The sequence below is a fragment of the Pseudophryne corroboree genome, chromosome 4, assembly GCF_028390025.1.
Source record: "Pseudophryne corroboree isolate aPseCor3 chromosome 4, aPseCor3.hap2, whole genome shotgun sequence".
Classification (NCBI taxonomy): domain Eukaryota; kingdom Metazoa; phylum Chordata; class Amphibia; order Anura; family Myobatrachidae; genus Pseudophryne; species Pseudophryne corroboree.
Genome location: NC_086447.1, coordinates 361,498,745 through 361,518,071, shown reverse-complemented (window position 1 = coordinate 361,518,071; position 19,327 = coordinate 361,498,745). Strand labels below are relative to the sequence as shown.

The 19,327-nt window shown below is 42.1% G+C and overlaps 1 protein-coding gene and 2 pseudogenes across 2 annotated transcripts in view; all 3 read left to right on the top strand.

Moving 5' to 3' along the window:
- DIS3L2 (DIS3 like 3'-5' exoribonuclease 2) overlaps positions 1-19,327 on the top strand; it is an 838,626-nt gene that overhangs the window by 426,899 nt on the left and 392,400 nt on the right. For both annotated transcript variants that reach the window (XM_063916542.1, XM_063916543.1), the window contains exon 10: positions 14,855-15,028. In XM_063916542.1, the coding sequence (XP_063772612.1) occupies positions 14,855-15,028 (174 nt within the window). The remainder of the gene's footprint in view (positions 1-14,854; positions 15,029-19,327) is intronic.
- LOC134912678 (5S ribosomal RNA) lies at positions 5,944-6,063 on the top strand (annotated as a pseudogene).
- Positions 7,323-7,441, top strand: LOC134913731 (5S ribosomal RNA; annotated as a pseudogene).

Genomic DNA, 19,327 nt, shown 5'->3' with positions numbered 1-19,327 from the left:
GCTCATCCTGGGCGGCTGCCCGGGGAGTCTCGGCATTACAACTCTGCCGAGCTGCTACTTGGTCAGGGGCAAATACGTTTGCAAAATTCTACAAATTTGATACCCTGGCTGAGGAGGACCTTGAGTTCTCTCATTCGGTGCTGCAGAGTCATCCGCACTCTCCCGCCCGTTTGGGAGCTTTGGTATAATCCCCATGGTCCTGACGGAGTCCCCAGCATCCACTTAGGACGTTAGAGAAAATAAGAATTTACTTACCGATAATTCTATTTCTCGTAGTCCGTAGTGGATGCTGGGCGCCCATCCCAAGTGCGGATTGTCTGCAATACTTGTACATAGTTATTGTTACAAAAAAATCGGGTTGTTATTTGTTGTGAGCCGTCTGTTCAGAGGCTCCTACGTTTGTCATACTGTTAACTGGGTTCAGATCACAAGTTATACGGTGTGATTGGTGTGGCTGGTATGAGTCTTACCCGGGGTTCAATATCCTTCCTTATTGTGTACGCTCGTCCGGGCACAGTATCCTAACTGAGGCTTGGAGGAGGGTCATAGGGGGAGGAGCCAGTACACACCACCTGATCCTAAAGCTTTATTTTTGTGCCCTGTCTCCTGCGGAGCCGCTATTCCCCATGGTCCTGACGGAGTCCCCAGCATCCACTACGGACTACGAGAAATAGAATTATCGGTAAGTAAATTCTTATTTTCATTCATTCAGATCTGGGATGTGTTATTTTAGTGTTCCCTTTATTTTTTTGAGCAGTGTATATACACATACATACACATACATACACAAACAACATAAGCGGCACTCACGGGACTTCTCAAATGAACGGGTCCAAACACCCCGATATAGCAGCAACGTTTCGGTATTATTTCAAACCTTCATCAGGCATATATAAACAATAAAACCTTTCTTAACTTTATAACATCTACATCACCATGTGCAAAGACAGCCCCAGGAAGCCCGGTCCGTCAGATTTCCGCTGACGTCACCAGGTTCTGACTGATTACAAATCCGATGCATTAACCCGTCACCATACAAGAAAAACAGAATCGAAGCATAGGTCAAAGCTGTAAATAGTACAGTACCCATCAGCAACGGGTGGTCTTCAGTATGCCGGCTGTTGGGATCCCGGCACACAGTAAACCAGCGCCGGAAACCCGGCAGCCGGCATACCGACACTTTTTCTCCCCCTTTTGGGGGTCCACGACTCCCTGGAGGGAGACCCAGCTGTTGTATGCCGGCGGTCGGGATTCCGGCACTGGTATGCTGGCCGCCGGGAGCCCGGCCGCCGGCATACCCTACTACACCCATCAGCAACAGAATATCATAATGTAACTGCTGATCCGATATTGTAAATCGTTTCACCTTCAGAGGGAATCTAATGTAGCAAACTTCTTTTAAATAAACAGTGATAAATAACTGTGTCAGAATAGACTATATCAGTGTGTTTCTGATTAGATGACATGCAGACCCAGATATTCAATCAGATCATATGAAGCTTTTAAAAGAAAGAGCCTCATTAAGACCCTTTGGAGCTATGGTATTGAGCCTATTAATCCAGCGCGCTTCACACTGTAACAACTGAGTGGACCTATCGCCTCTTCTCCTACTCTTTGGTACCATATCAATCATTTTGTATCTTAATGATGATAGTGTGTGAGAACAAAGTTTAAAATGTTTTGCTACTGGCTGTTCTGACAGCCTACCCTCAAGATATGTGTATATATATACTGTATATTTATTTTATTGATTTATTTTGGTAGAGATTTTTTTGCCCACTTGACTGTGCCCTTAACCATTTAACTGGCATGGTCAGATCAAATGTGATCGCGAAGCCCCACTGTGTGCATAATATAATAAGTTAAAAAAAAATATATTTTTTTTTAATCCATATTAAATAAAACATATATTTAAATACAATGTTCTGATCGGGTTTGAAGGGAAAAATCGTTAGTTAAGTGGTTAATGATTTCACATGCTTTTCCATTAGCCAAATATCCAAACTTTAAAATTGTTTGCAAATCCAAGTTCAGTTAGTTTGACAGAAGAGCTCTAACAGGTTATTAGTGGATTCTGGGGAAAAAGAAAGCAGAACAATGGAACTGTACTGAGTAGGGAGCTCTGAAAGCTGACTTACTAGCACAGTCACAGAAACAAAGTAAGTTCTGGAACAAGAATACGTTAATACAGTGGTTCTCAAACTCTGTCCTCAGGACCCCACACGGTTCATGTTTTCCTTGTCACCCAGCAGCTGCACGCTGTATAACCAACTGTCACATTTTAAAAATCTACAGGTGACCTGCAAAACATGAACCGTGTGGGGTCCTGCGGACCAAGTTTGAGAACCTGTGCATTAATACATATGTTTATATTAGACCAATACAAATAATATATAGCCATGAATTTTTTTTTTTTTTTATTTTTTTTTAGTATAGTATCTTCTAATGTATTTGAGTGAATGGGAAAAATTGTGTGACGTAAGTAGACTAGGAAATCCCAAGTCATATACTAGGACTCCAATCTCCTCATAACTAGTAGAATAGTTTTGGTGTTTAAAATGTGTCTCAGTGGATTTGAATCCCAGCAATGTCTGAAAATAGCACTGTGGATGTGGGAGGTCCATATATTTTGTACATCATTCAGTTTGAAAAGGTTGTTGCAGAGAGTTTGACGTAAAGAACCACCTAGTAAAAATGCTAATACTGAACATGTAGATTCATTTTACCTTATGTCTCAGATCTGGTGAAAGTAAATCACTCTGAGAGATAGTATTGAAGGATTTCTACACCTGAAAACGACTTATGAAATTACAGTTAAACTACCCGCTTGACAACTGCCAGCTGTTATATCCATTGGATTGCATTGCTACTGTCCCAGCAGGCACTTCCCATAATGTACCTGTGTAGGTCATCCACATTGTGCTAACAAGGCTTTTCAGTGAAGTGCCTGCTGAAGGTGCTAGATAACCTGGTCTGCAGCAATCCCAATGTTTATAGCATCTTTTGAGAATTTTCCGTTTGTGGGGGTGTTTGGTCAGCACACCAACAATTCTTCCACATGTTGCATGAAGTACTGTATTTCAGGTGAAGTATTTTATGTTCATCAAAAAAACAAGGTTAGGTAATGCAGTTTACCTGTTCATTTTAGAATTTTACACTTTTTAAATAAAATTTTAAAAAAATACTAAAATATCCTTGAAGCGCAATGAAGGTATCCATAGTGTGGACTCAATCAACACTAAAGACTATAAATTTTTATTTAAAACCCCATTTTTCACCAAAATCCCTGGTCTGTCCCAAGATTTTTTATCCAGCGTACCAGACTTAGACATCGTTTCTACTGCACCCCCATCCTGGGTTTTTCCTGAGTTGCCTCAGTTTCCACTGAAACCAGGCAAACACAACAAAATCTGTGGTTGTCATTAAAAATTACCTTTATTCAGGCTCACAAAGACCTGTGTGCCCAGTGCTCCTGGAGCAAGGCCTGTGTATGCCCAGCTCTCCTTCCAGGCCTTCTCTGTGCCCAGCACTGCCTGTGTGCACCCAGCTCTCCTTCCAGGCCCTTTCTCATCAGCCTCTCCCAGCGTGGATGCGTCTCTGTTGGTCTCTGGGTGATTACATCAGCAGCCAGCACCCTGGAAGGGCCAATCAGTGGCTTTTGCAATTACCTGGGTCAAAAAAAACGGGGGAAGAGCTGTTTCCACTGCAGTGTTCCGGTGTTTTACCTGCCAAAAACCCTGCTCAATACCCAAGAAGAAATCCTAGGTCAGTAGACCTGGGATTTTTTTCCTAGGACCTGTTTCTACTGAGCCGCGTCCTGTTTAGACATGGGAGACCTAAAGAACTTTTCATTGTCTAAGTGAAATAGTGAGCAAATAAATAGCTTTCTTTTCTCCGGCAGGGTCCGCAGGTTATCCACAGGATAACAGTGGGATATGATGGAGCGACAGCGGATTGGCACCAAACGATCACAAGCTTTCAGTCCTCCCAGGATGCAACAGGCCCGTCCATATATCCTCGCCCACTGGCTCAGGCAAATCAGTTTTTTGTTTGGTGCGACAGTCGCATGGCTGCTGCTGTTTGGCAGCCCTAAGCTTTATTAATTTATTTTTATAGTCTTACTATGTTTTCTGAGTGATCTTTCCTAACATGCATATTGGAAAGAGTCGCTCCAACAACTCTTCGCTGGGTCGCAACAACGCTTACCAACTGTACAAGTGCTGTCTCGACGGGCGTCTGTGTTGGATATACTAGCAGGCCCAGCAGACGTTACCAGGCTGTGGCCGGAGCACGGGGAGAAGGTAAGGCATCGGTTCCACTTAGAAGAGGAATAACGGACACAGCCGCACTGTATTGGGAGGAGACTACCAAACAGTAGCTGGCGCGCCGCCACCACGGGTGCTCCAGTGCTAGGCATTAGGAATCATAAGGCACCAGGAGTAGCATGAGGCTGCGATCCCTAGGGTTGATGTCAGTGGTGGGGAGGCAGACACTCTCCTGGTCGCCCCTCCCCCCTGTTCATGACTAGTTTCCGTCTGTCTCCCGCCATGAACTGATTGCCTCGCTTCCGTCTCAGACGCTACCACATAGGCCGCTGCGTCTGTGTACACTAAGCGCTACCGCGAGGAGAGTATGACCAGTGCGTCTGCTTGCACAGTGCGTCTGTGTTCACTAAAAGTTCCCGGAACGGCAGTGTACACTAGTAGCGTCTGGATCCACTCAGCGTTCGCTAACGTATTAATCGATCCTGGAAGTGGGGTGAGTCTCCCAGTGTCCCACTCTACTGAGTACGGGTTATACAGCACTAAATTTCTATCTACTTTTTGTCAGTATGAAAAGTTAACTTTAATGCCTATTGCATATGAGTCTGTGTACAATACTTAGGTTTTCTTCGCGATGCGTCTGAATACGTTAAAGATCTGTATTGAACAGAATTCAGTAATATGTACTCCTACATACTTTGAAATGTGTTTGTAGTTGATAATATGCTCATGTGACTAATATATAACATATGACTGACTACTAGTGTTGTTGCTGACTTAATATAAATGATTGTCGGTTGATCTTCTGATCCTCCAATGCAGGTGCATGGGTAGGGTCACATTGATAACACTTTAGAAAAATAAAGTGGTTACAGTCACAAATTGTGTAGTAAACTGTGAAAGTGCTGATTTATCATGTCTAAGAGCGGCAAAGGTGACAAGGATACATTTACAGTAACACCAACACTCATATCTTGTTTTGCAAAAAACTGTATTATCCTCTATGATCTGATACAGGATGGTTTATGTGTAAAATAGTTTGCTGTTTAGCATAATACATCCCTAAGCTACATCCGGTATAGATAGACCCATTGGGGCGATGTTTGCACAGACCTTGTCCAGTTTAGCTGAAAAGTAAATTCTTACAGCTTCAATACCAGGAATAGGGCACTATTAAACCCATACATGCAGCTCACTACCTACGGTATATCCCCAACAGCTTCTCCATTAAGACAAGCTGATGAACCGAATGTAAATAAATCATCGACTTCACAGGCTACACATGATAATCATCAGACGATGAAAGCTCTATATACGCTACTTCAGCATACGAAGAACAGGTAAAAGGTATCAGCTAAATTAATAAGCTGAATAAATGAGTGCAGAAAAGGCTAGTCTGTCAATAGAGGCAGCAGAGCCTGGGTTAAAAATAAGGCAAAATTCAGGAAAAAGGTTTTGGGTTACACCCAATAAAATAGAATTCCCGGTAAATGGTATTCTAATATCTTTTTACAGCTGGGGACTATTTAAAATAGGGAAGTGCCTTCCAAAATAGATACGCATGTCATTGATAGTGCAAAAATCTATATGGCCTCTGCCGTCAAAAGAGGAATGGTTTTCAGAAAAACCATTTTGTCTTTATCTGGTGTAGTCATAAGGCCAGCCATGACTTCACCTTGCAATCTACGCCCACACCACACTGGATAGGCCCAATCTCACTAGATCTTGGAAGCTAAGCAGTGTTGGGCCTGGTTAGTTCTTGGAGGGGAGACCACCTTGAAAATACCAGGTGCTGTAGGTACATTGGGCTTGGGCTGAGGTACTGGAAGACAGGTTTTCAGCGCCTGCAAGGGAGCAAGAATCCCATATAGCTCATATGGACACTAATGTTCTAAGGCATCAGCATTAACAATAGCTGCTCGCAGAGCAGTTTGGCTTACAAACATGGAAAGCTGATTCAGAATCAAAGAAGGTCCTGGAAACTTTGCCTTGGATGGAAGTTTCTGTTTAGGAAGGAGTTAAGTTATTCTGGAGTCAGAAAGAAACTCCCAAGAAGGTCACGTTTCCTTCCACATATAATCCCAAACCTAGGGGTCCGGTCTCTGCCTTGTCGGTCATAAAGGAGCGTAACAGCCCCAAGAGGGACAGTTTCCAAACCAGAAGGGGGCCGATTTCTTCAGTTTGCACAGATCTGGTAGCAGTCTACAAACAGATGCCTGGGTGCAAGAAGCGGTATCTCTAGGTTATGCTTTCCCTTCTAGAAGCATCCGCCTCGAAGGTTCTTCTGTTTCAGCCCGTCTCAGGTAGAGGCAAAGGCGAGGGATTTGCATGAAGCAGTTCAGAACTTGCTTTTGTTAGGAACAGTCATTCCGGTAACCCATGCACAATGGGGGGGGGTTACTCCAACCTGGGTCAAAAAGGATCCTTCGCCCCATTCTCAAAGTTTAAACAGATAAATTTGGGTACCACGGTTCACATGGAGACACGGCACTCCATAGTTTAGTGGGGAGCCAGTAGATTACATAGTATTCCTGAATAAGTCGGGAATCTTACCTTCATGCTCCTATAGCACTGTCCATCAGTGTTATCTCAAGGTTTACCATCCTTCAGCAACATTTCAGTTTTAGGCCTTACCCTTTGGGTTAGCCACAGCCCCAGAGTATGTACCAAAATTATTATGGCAGTTTATCTCCGCTAGCAAGGGATAAGAAAATTGCCATACCTTGACCACCTCTTTAGCCTGGCACAAACACAGGAAAGGCTTCTGTGCCATCTACAACACACAATAACTTGTCTGCAGAGTCACGAGTGGTTCATAAATTGGCAAAATCATCTCTGGTTCCGTAATAACGGATGACTCACGGTGGGGCTGTACTGAATTTAAGTCTGCAGAAAATAGTTACTTCGGAACAAGATATCCAAGGTAAAGTTAGGGGAGTTGTTACATAGTCAAAAAATATCAATTCATGCAGCAATACGAATGATGGGTTTGGTGGTGTCAACAATAGACATGGTGGCGTGTGCACAATTCCACCCAAGACCTCTCCAGCATCTGTATCCATCTACAGCCGCATCACACTGGATATGCCCAATCTCATTTGATGTTGGAAGTTAAACAGTGTTGTGCCTGTTTAGTACTTGGATGGGAGACCACCTGGGAACACCAGGTGCTGTCTATATAACACAAACAAGTATGTGGTACTGACAGAAAAGGTAAAGTCAGTAGCCTGGGGGCTACAGACATTCCATCTAGACCACAGGACACCCTTTTGGATATCAGGTTGGAAGATCCTGACAACTAATGCCAGTCTTCAGGCCTGCTAATAAACCTGTTTGCAATTCAGGCCATATACTGGGTCCTGATTCAGGCACAGGACACTCCTAAAGAAAAACCGGTCCAGATCCGCAAGGACAAGGAAATGGCAGTAGTGTACCTCAACCTTCAGAGAGGAACACACAGCTAAACAGCAAGGAAGGAGCTAAGTCACATACTAAAGCGTGCAGAACTCCATTTTCCAGCCTTGTCCGCAGTGGTTATTCCGGGAGTCCTAAACTGAAGAGCAGATTTTCTCAGTCGACAGCCATTCAGATAAGCGAATGGGCTTTGCACCGTAAAGTCGTTTCAGACTCAGGTAGACAAGTGGGGTTGGCCAGAGAATAGATCTCATGGAGTCCCATCTGAACAACAAAGAGCCCATAATCGGGTCAGGAACAAAGGATCAGGGAGTGATCTTTGTGGACGTCTTTTTATTGGGAATTTCATTTCACTTAAGTGTCCTCTCAAATCATCCTGCTACCCAGGATTGTGAGGAAAATACAACAAAGATACCGGGATTCTAATAGCTCCGGCTTGGCCCAGAAGGTGGCGTTACACAGATCTGCAGAAAATGTCTAATGCCATTTCTGTTTCCTCTACACCCAGATCTACTAATGCAGGGTCCTTGTTATCACAGATATCTGGATCGACTGTTTTGACTGTGTGGCTCTTGAAATCTATGCCCTGAAGTTCAGAGGATTCTCACAGATGCTCAGAGCAAGGGAAACTTCCTTGGCTCATATTTATCACCAATTATAGCAAACCTATATTCATTGGTGCAATGGAAGAGGTATGGACCCGAAATCTTTCAGAGTTTCCAGGGTTCTAGCATTCCTTCAGGCAGGAATGGATAAAGGTTTAAGGGTGGCTTCCTTGAGAATGCAAGTGTCCGCATTGACTATATGGTTCCGAAAGAAAATTGCCAAATTGCAGGATGTGTGCACTTTTTTTTTTTACAGGGAATGCTGCTCATTCAACCTCCTTTTGTTCCTACTACAGTGCCTGGGGACTTAAGTCTAGTCCTCAATGCCCTTCAAGTTGCTCTGTTTAAACCACTAAATAAAGTGGATTGCTAAAGTTCTCTTTTTGCTGATTATGGCATCAGCTAGAAGAGTGTCAGATTTAGGAGCACTGTCCTGTTAATCTCCTTGTCTGATGTTTATCCAGATAAATTAGTTCTCAGAACTAGGTCTGGGTATCTTCCTAAGGTGGGGTCTAGATTCTAGTGATGAGCGGATTCGGTTTTACTCGGTTTTACTCGGTTCTCAAAACCGAATCTTATTGGCTATCCAAAACACGTGACATCAGTGAGCCAATAAGATTCGGTTTTGAGAACCGAGTAAAACCGAGTAAAACCGAATCAGCTCATCACTACAAGTAGATTCCACCTTAATGAAGAAATTGTGGTCGATTTTCTGCGGGAGATGTGTCACTGGACGTAGTCCGGGCATTAAGGATCGTACCAGTGCGATCAGTAAGACAGATTCTCTCTTCATCCTCTATGGATTTCACAAGAGGGGCGAATTACGATTTCAGAAGCATATTTTCAAGCTGATCTCCCTGTTTCGGCTAATGTCTCTGCTCACTCTACAAGTAAGGTAGGTCCTTCATGGGCAGCACATCATGGTGCTTCAGCAGAACAGATATGTAAGGCAGCCACATGGTCTTCCAATAACACTTTCATTAGACATTATGCCTTGGATACTTTTGCCTCCCATGATGCTCAATTCGGGCGTAAGGTTTCCCTATCTAATCAGGAGCGTCCCCACCACTAAAAATTGCTTAAGGAAATCCCATTGTTACCCTGTGGATAACCTGTGGACCCTGCCGGAGAAATATACGTTATGGTAAGAACTTACCGTTGATAACGGTATTTCTCCTATGTCCACAGATTTCCACAGGGATCCCACCCTGACGCACCTGAATTGAGGATCTTTATACTCACTAAACTCTTCCCTCTTGCATGGGAGGGTGTGCATGTGTGTTCTTCTCGCCTGAATAGGGTTCTACGTAATGTTCCTGCCTAAATGCTTTGGAATCCAACTGATTTGCCTGAGCCAGTGGGCGGGGATATATGGACAGGCCTGTTGCATCCTGGGAGGACTGAAAGTTTGTGATCGTTTGGTGCCAGTCCGCTGTCGCTCCATCATATCCCATTGTTATCCTGTGGAAACCTGTGGACATAGGAGAAATTTTCTGTTAGAACAGGTTGCTTATAAATATACATTATGGTAAGAAAGGTAAGTTCTTACCATAACGTATATTTATAAGCAACCTGTTCTAACAGAATACTGCCAATTTAATAAAGCTTTCAATCAATTTGTTACTTACTTATCAGAAAATAAAAACAAAATAATATTTTCACTTTTAGGTCAGTCCTAATAAGGGTTCGCTATAAGTCCTGCTTATCCTAGGTGGTTTGATTGGGAAACTCCAATTCTTTTCTGAATTAGTCTTCGAAGCAGTTGTCCCGAAGAAGTGTGGTTTATCAGAGTATTATACCCACATTATCTAGCCAAAAAGGGTCCTAAATAAGGACTGAAATATTGAAGATTGATGTATTTCAGTGTTTTTCCCATAGGGAAAAAAAAATCCTGTTTTAAGAAGTTACTGCTTCAAAAGAGCTATTTGGTTCTTCATTGTTATTACTTGGCAGAAACATTGTGAAGTAATTAGTTTAGCCACTTGATATGACATATCATTCCAAACAAGCTGGATGGTAGTTGTGGAACATGTGAGATAGTTGTAGAATTGTGTCCTCAGGAAAGTTACATTTGATAGACCTGGGTGAGGCCACAAAACACCGGATCATGACATATAGATCCTTCTCCCACAGCTGTAATTTTCTTGACAAGCTTTTGTTTGGGCAGGAATGTTATGTCTTATTCCAAGCAAGTTAAGAAGGGATGAAATCACAGATCAACTTCATCCTGCAAACCCATGGCAAACGTTATGTGGACTGTTAACTTGCTGTCCAGGCTTTCTTTTTTTCAGTGTCAAATCGCATGTTTGCATAGACATGAGATAAATGAGTCCCAACTAGTTCCATCAGTCTTCCACAGCTTGATACACTTGTGCACTCGACTTGATCTCTGCTATAAAAACACTTTGTGTTTATGTAACTCGCTTCAGCTGTATACTCCTTTCCAGTTATGCTTCTGAAACATTCATGCACCCAGTGGATGAGGGCAGAAAGCGGTAACAGTCACGTTATCAGCAAGCATAACTTCTTATAAGAGACATTTAGATAAGTTTGCAAGTATGTTGAATGTAAATACTGTAGAATTATAACCAATATCCAGTATCTATATATCAGGTATGCTCCATAGCGTACATTTAAGTACGGTGAGTGCCCAATTCAGGGAAATGGCATTACTTAGCCCATTTGAATGCATGTATCTCTGATTTCTCTTTCCCCTCCCAAGAATGTAAAAGCTGCATAATGGGGGTAAGGTGTAATCAGAGAGATTGATGGACCATTCAAGGAGTCAGGGAGATTGCTACTATTTCAGGGAGCCTCAGAATGCTGAAGGGTAGTCAGCTATGTTTTAGTATTAGTCCTAGGCCACAGACCAGGGGTCGGCAACATTGTGCCACCTAAAATCTAGTCGAGCTTAGTGCGCCATGTAATTTATACAAATTATTTGTGTGGTAATAGATTATTTCTGAAACAGCGCAGTTTGTGAACTGTTCGCGTGCTACTGTGGTGAAGGTGTATCGTGACTGGACAAATGGCACCATTGCAAATAAGTCATGGAAACCGCGGCGCAACACGTGCTTTTGATGTGAGAGGTGAAAGTCTGCAGTGAACGTGTGTGAAGGCCGACCGACGCACTACAGTGGAGCAGTTCACCATCAAAATGAACCTGGGGCTACAAGATGTGTGTCTAAAACGACTCGAGTTCAGCGAACGTCTAGCTGCTTTCCGTGCTGCACGTAATAATGTGACTCGACAGTGTGTGTATATATGTATGTACAGTATGTGTGTATGTATTTGAGTGCGTATATGTACGTGTGTGTGTGTGTGTGTGTATATATCAGGAGGAAGGGGATTTTACCCCGAAACGTCACATTAAAGATGCCCTGCGGGGCTTGTTCACCTTTTTCTCTGAGTGCCGCCCAGCCTATGGACTATACGAAGCAGGGATAACTCTGATGGGAAGGCACCTGAGCAGGATACACGTAAGCCTGGAGTGCCAGGGTCTTATTTTGGTGTCAAAATAAATAAATAAATAAATATATATATATATATATATATATATATATATAGACAGATAGATATAGAGATAGATATATATATATATATATATATATATATATATATATATATACACATATATCTATCTATGTTGATACTATTTTGAGGGCAAAAGGGGGTCATACCAAATATTGATTTGATTTATATTTCTCTTCTGTTCATTAACTTTGCATTTGCTTAATTGATAAACTATTAGCACTTCTATTTTTGAAAGCCTTCTTGTTTTGCAATATTTTTTCCACACCTGCCTAAAACTTTTGCACAATATTGTATATGTTTATTAATGTATGAAAATATGTAATACATGTAATACATTTAATACATTTCAAACCACATAACTATAAAGTGGGATAAGTAGTTAAAGAGCAAAGACCAAAGAGTTGGGCAGTACGTATGGTGTAATGGTTAGCATTACTGCTTCATAGCACTGAGGTCATGGGTTCAATTCCTACCATGGCTCTGTGTGGAGTTTGTATATTCTCCCTGTACTTGCGTGGCTTTCCTCCGGTACGCCGGTATCCTCCCACAATCCAAAAATATACTGGTAGGTTAATTGGATCCCAACAAAAATTAACCCTAGTGTGTCTGTGTGTACATGTGGTAGGGAATATAGATTGTAAGCTCCACTGGGCAGGGACTGAAATGAATGGCCAAATATTCTCTGTAAAGCGCTGCAGGATATGTGTGCGCTATATAAATAACTGGTAATAAAGAGTTGATGGGAGCCGGTAAGACACAGCATTTTTAGGTGAATTGGTTTAGACTCTTTGGTATGTTTTGTGGTCTGTAACTGAATGAATAAATAAATAAACAAACTGATCTTTTAATTATAAAATATTGAGGCCGTAATTTAAGTCTGGAACTTAAGGATTGGTTCTTGCTGGTAAATCTTTAGACTCTTATGGGTGCCATACCCTGCATGTGTTCATGATATTGCAGACACCTGATACAGAACCAATGTTAATTAAGCATTCATTAATTTGTAGCTTTATCCCCTCATAGTATTTCTGATTGCTGGTATCTCAGACATTCTTCCACCTACTTTTTACCCTTCTTTGAATAGAATTCTCATGCCCATGATTAGTTCAATCAGACATGTGAAATATGTAGTGTAGTTTTGCTTTGTTAGGTGAAGATCAGATGTATTTCCGGTGCTTAATGTGTTGTGACGAACATGAAAATTGGTTTGCTCATTGGTCTTAAAGTATTTCAAGCCTTAGTAAATCATTTTATGCACAAAAGACATATGCTGGCCGGGCTTTTTTAGTGCAGTGTGCTGATATACACTGCTCAAAAAAATAAAGGGAACACTAAAATAACACATCCTAGATCTGAATGAATGAAATATTCTTATTAAATACTTTGTTCTTTACATAGTTGAATGTGCTGACGACAACAGTCACACAAAAATTATCAATGGAAATCAAATTTATTAACCCATGGAGGTCTGGATTTGGAGTCGCACTCAAAATTAAAGTGGAAAAACACACTACAGGCTGATCCAACTTTGATGTAATCTCCTTAAAACAAGTCATAATGAGGCTCAGTAGTGTGTGTGGCCTCCACGTGCTTGTATGACCTCCTTACAACCCACACAAGTGGCTCAGGTAGTGCAGCTCATCCAGGATGGCACATCAATGTGAGCTGTGGCAAGAAGGTTTGCTGTGTCTGTCAGCGTAGTGTCCAGAGCATGGAGGCGCTATCAGGAGACAGGCCAGTACATCAGGAGATGTGGAGGAAGCCGTAGGAGGGCAACAACCCAGCAGCAGGACCGCTACCTCCGCCTTTGTGTAAGGAGGAACAGGAGGAGCACTGCCAGAGCCCTGCAAAATGACTTCCAGCAAACCACAAATGTGCATGTGTCTACTCAAACGATCAGAAACAGACTCCATGAGGGTGGTATGAGGGCCCGACGTTCACAGGTGGGGGTTGTTCTTACAGCCCAACACCGTGCAGTACGTTTGGCATTTGCCAGAGAACACCAAGATTGGCAAATTCGCCACTGGCGCCCTGTGCTCTTCACAGATGAAAGCAGGTCTCACTGAGCACATGTGACAGACGTGACAGAGTCTGGAGACGCCAAGGAGAACGTTCTGCTGCCTGCAACATCCTCCAGCATGACTGGTTTAGCAGTGGGTCAGTAATGGTGTGGGGTGGCATTTCTTTGGGGGGCCGCACAGCCCTCCGTGTGCTCGCCATAGGTAGCCTGACTGTCATTAGGTACCGAGATGAGATCCTCAGACCCCTTGTGAGACCATATGCTGGTGCGGTTGGCCCTGGGTTCCTCCTAATGCAAGACAATGCTAGACCTCATGTGGCTGGAGTGTGTCAGCAGTTCCTGCAAGACTAAGGCATTGATGCTATGGACTGGCCTGCCTGTTCCCCAGACCTGAATCCGATTGAGCACATCTGGGACATCATGTCTCGCTCCATCCACTAACGCCACATTGCACCACAGACTGTCCAGGAGTTGGCGGATGCTTTAGTCCAGGTCTGGGAGGAGATTCCTCAGGAGTCCATCTGCCACCTCATCAGGAGCATGCCCAGGCATTGTAGGGAGGTCATACAGGCACGTGGAGGCCACACACACTACTGAGCCTCATTTTGACTTGTTTTAAGGACATTACATCAAAGTTGGATCAGCCTGTAGTGTGTTTTTCCACTTTCATTTTGAGTGTGACTCCAATTCCAGACCTCCATGGGTTAATAAATTTGATTTCCATAGATAATTTTTGTGTGATTTTGTTGTCAGCACATTCAACTATGTAAAGAACAAAGTATTTAATAAGAATATTTCATTCATTCAAATCTAGGATGTGTTATTTTAGTGTTCCCTTTATTTTTTTGAGCAGTGTACATTGAGCAACATTCTTACCGTATTACTTAAATTGCAAATGCAAATTTGATGATCTCTTATTTATACGTTAATGTTTTGTGACATGACAATCCCACTTTTATACAGTAACCGTTAACAAAATTGATTTTTGCCTATGCAAATTAATCCCCTCCTCTCCTCAGGAAGCTGATGAAGAGCCTTGGCCAGGCCGGTGAAATTGAGCCGGAGACTGAGGGGATATTAACAGAGTATGGTGTGGATTTCTCAGAATTCTCCAATGATGTGCTACAGTGTCTACCCCAGAATCTGCCATGGACTATTCCTCAGGAAGAGTTAGAGAAACGGAAGGATCTGAGGTTAGTAGAATTAATGGCTAGTTTATTTTAACAGTTTGTTCTTATGTATGAGCATTTTTTTACAAAGCTCCCAGTTTCTAAGGAAAAATTGGAAGCCGCCTTCTTATTCACTGATTACGTACCCATTCTGATGGGCTTTTCCTCTTTGTTCCAAAATCCGCCAACTGAAGCGACTGCGGACAAGTTGGGTCAGAGGACCATACCTGTCAGCTTTATTATGGTCACTCTTCTATTAAATTGAATATTAGAGTAAATCTAATACTACTTGCACAGATTCCTTGACATGCATCTTCATACAACAAGTATCAATTATGTTACAATTATAGGAAGGGCTCTCTTAGCATTTTAAAAAAAGTGAGAGATACATAGGGGTATATTCAATTGCTGTCAGGTCATTTCCGACTAAAAGGACCCGACAGCTCTCTATTCAATGCCAGGCCAAACCAGACAGGTTTGGCCTGTTCCCGACAGTGTCAATACGAGTTTTTTTTAAAGTCGGATTGACCTTGTCGGAAACTAGGCTAAAACCTGTTGGTTTGGCCCTGCTTCCAACAATACATAGGGCAGTACGGATGGTGTAATGGTTAGTGTTACTTCCTCCCAGCACTGAGGTCATGGGTTCAATTCCCACCATGGCCCTGTGCGGAGTTTTTATATTCTCCCCGTACTTGCGTGGGTTTCCTCCGGGTACTCCGGTTTCCTCCCACAATTCAAAAATATACTGGTAGGTTAATTGACTCCCAACAAAAAAAATTAACCCTAGCGTGAATGTGTTTGTGTGTACATGTGATAGGGAATATAGATTGTAAGCTCCACTGGGGCAGGGACTGATGTGAATGGGCAAATATTCTCTGTAAAGCGCTGCGGAATATGTGTGTGCTATATAAATAACTGGTAATTAATAAATAAATAAAATACATGAGGCTCAGCTGCTGAAACCGCCTATCTGCGTGTATTCAGACAGCAGTCCGACAAGTCGGATTTCCCAACTTGTCAGAAAAACTGAGCCTAGATTGAATAGGTCAGAACCCCTTCTGACCTATTCCAGTCGGAAACTGCCGTCTTTCCGACTCTAATTGAATATAACTGATAGTGTACTTAAAACAGTGCCCTCAGGCTGTTGAATTTTAGGTTTTCCCTTTCTAGAAACAGCTTCATTGTTTTGTCTCTTTACTCTGTCCTTGTACATGCATTTTATTTTATTTGTATTTTTTTAAATCATATGTCAAGTTCATACCTCCTTTAAAGTGGGAATAGTGCACCTCAGTGTTCAAATGGATGTTTCATGCGTGTTCCCTCTTACATACCAGAACTGTCCACTGCCGCTATCCGTGAGCCTGATTTTAACTCGACTGTGTCAAACTTTTAGAAAGAAAATGCATTTCCTCCGTACTGATCTATCATTCATAGCACTCCAATGTTATATTGTTGCTTTATGAAGATTCTATACATGTCTATACACATATGGAGTAAGTCTGCAATTAACTTCTGCTGTTTTAGACATGTAGATTAGATTATTTTACACACACACACACACTGTCACACACAAACACACACACACACACACACACACTCTCTCACACTGTCGCACACTCACTCTCTCACACTGCCACACACTCACTCTCTCACACTTGCACACTTTCTCACACTCGTGCACACTCTCTCACATTCTCGCACACACTCACACTCTCTCTCTCACTCTCTCACTCTCTCTCTCACACACTCACTCACACTCACTCACTCTCTCACACACTCACTCTCACTCTCTCTCTCACACACACACACACACACACACACACACACACACACACACACACACACACACACACACACACACACACACACACACACACACACACACTCTCCAGCATACAAGAAGCAGGGTTTATGGTAGTCTCTGGGATGACGTAAGCTCTACTGTACACTGTGTGATGAGTAAGGTGTGTTTTAGTGACAGAATGATTGCGTAACTCCTGTCGGCTATGGATTTGATAAATGGATAGAACTGGTATAGGATGAATTCTATGCGTTTTTAAACAGATTTTTTTTTTCTTTTTTACACCATTGTTTTTCCTGCTCTGTAGATATAATTTGTATAACGTAGTAGTGCCAATTAAATTAAATGTAATTGTATAACTTCCATCTTTTACCCCTTTAATAGGATACATTTTTTATTTTTTTCTGAAGTAAGAGATAAGATTCCATGTGACTATAGAAGGGAATACATATGCATTTCGGGATTCCGGCATCTGTATCCTGACCGCCGGTATCCCGACAGCTGGCAAATTGATTGCCTCTCTATAGGAGGCTACTCCTTCCAACCCCTCCTTTGGTTCATAATGAAAGCAAGGACATTCACACATAAGCATGCCTAAGATGATGTGTAAAAAATGAACTTACCTGTCTGCCTGTAGTCATGGCTAGCATGGTTCCAAGAGGAGACATCAGTGCCTGACTGAGGTGCAGTTTCAGTGACCAATAAAGCTCACCTTTATGTTTGTCAAACCTGATGCCAGCATGGAACACTGGGGTGATAGCACGTCATATAGTTCCACAAAGGGCTGAAGTGCATACTCCATGATGATGTATGTTCTTTCTAAATGCATGAAAAAACAGGTATGCAAACTGCAGATCTACTTAATGCAAATCACAGCCTCTGTGCACTGCGCAGAGTAGGTTATCTGTCCTTGTTGTAGTACATAAGCTGCTGATCACATGCATGTTCATGACTTCATTGTGCAAGTGACCAGCATACCAAGAAAGGGAAAGGCATCATGCAGTTTGGTCAGAAGATGAATGCACATGTGACACCAAACTTGAGTGCTTGTTGCTGACAGTAAAGGGTTCTGGTGATTATATTATTAGTGTTTACTTTAGAAGCCAAGGTAATTTTTTTTTGCTCTTTAAGGATTTAAGATCTGTTTATTTGCCCCAAAGTTTAAACCATATAAGAGGAAACCATTTTACCTTCAAAGTGTAATGCCAAAGAGTAAATAGGTGTTTTCTGCGTTTAAAGGACTACATGTTGTTTGAGAATTGGAAGGGCTATGCAAATTTAGATATTGGCGAGGAAACGGAAAGCTAGAACTATTTGCAGGTATTCTGACATTGCAATTTTCTTACTGGTACATAAGACCAGATACCAAGTTACAGAATTGTAGTCATTCCTCTGCACTTTGTCACTGACCAAACTGTCTGTCCCTGTGTGTTCTCTCTGAGAGGAACGGATGTTTTCAATACACTGACATGATTAAAGTATCTGTTTGATTAATAGGTCAATAGATTTATTGTACAGTTCTTGTACTCTATTTTTAGTCTTCCAAAATCAATATATCCAATCAATTTCCATTGTTCAGTTATTTTTGCAGTGTTTAGATTTCATAGATGAAAAGATTAGGTACAATTGGTAGTAGGTAACCTCTCGATCGGTCCGGAATTGGGTAAAAGGAGAGGAAGGTGCTGTTGAAAAAGCAAAAGCTTGTAAACTTGAGATGCAATGCTTACTGAACACTTTGCGGTGTTGGACATAAAAATAACAGGTATAAAATATGACTGATGAAAAACTCCTTTTGCATGGTACTGTATGTGGAGTCAGACACATCTCAAAGATATGGGGAGAGCAGACTATGCATAATTTTCACTCTAAGGGTAAGAGGTATCAAGCCTTAGAGAGAGAGTGAGAAAGTATTAACCAATCGGCTTCTGTCTTTTTGCAGGCTGTGTTTGAAAAATAAGTTAGGAATGGATTGGTTGGCACGTTATCGCTCTCCAAGGTTTGATACTTTTTGCCCTAAATCTGGGACACACGCAACTGTTTTTGTTAGGAACAAAACAGTAGCATATGTGCCTGGATTACAGTATGAGTATGTGTGCCTGGAGTACTTTAATGAGTCATATAGATAAAAATGTCTGTCTGGGCAACGTTGTGAAAAATTGCTAAAGTTGACATGTCAGGTACAATTAATTACAAACACAAAATAAAAGTACTATTTAAGTTTTTGTATAAATGCCAAACATCTTTCATTCTCTTTTATATATCAAACTGAAAATCTTTACTACTTTGGAACAAATGAAAATAGCCCTTATGCCACACTGCAGGGCCCACACATTATGCCACAGTTAAGTTAATGAATGTTGTATAGGAATTAGTCACGGAAGGGGTGGGGCTAGGAGACAGGGGCGGTCAGGATTTGCTGGACTTCAAAAAGTGGGGACACTGGAAGTGAAAGTAATTAAAATAGATAACTGACAAGTGCTGCCAACAGCGCCCTCTACCCTGCAGCGCTATGTGCGGTGGCA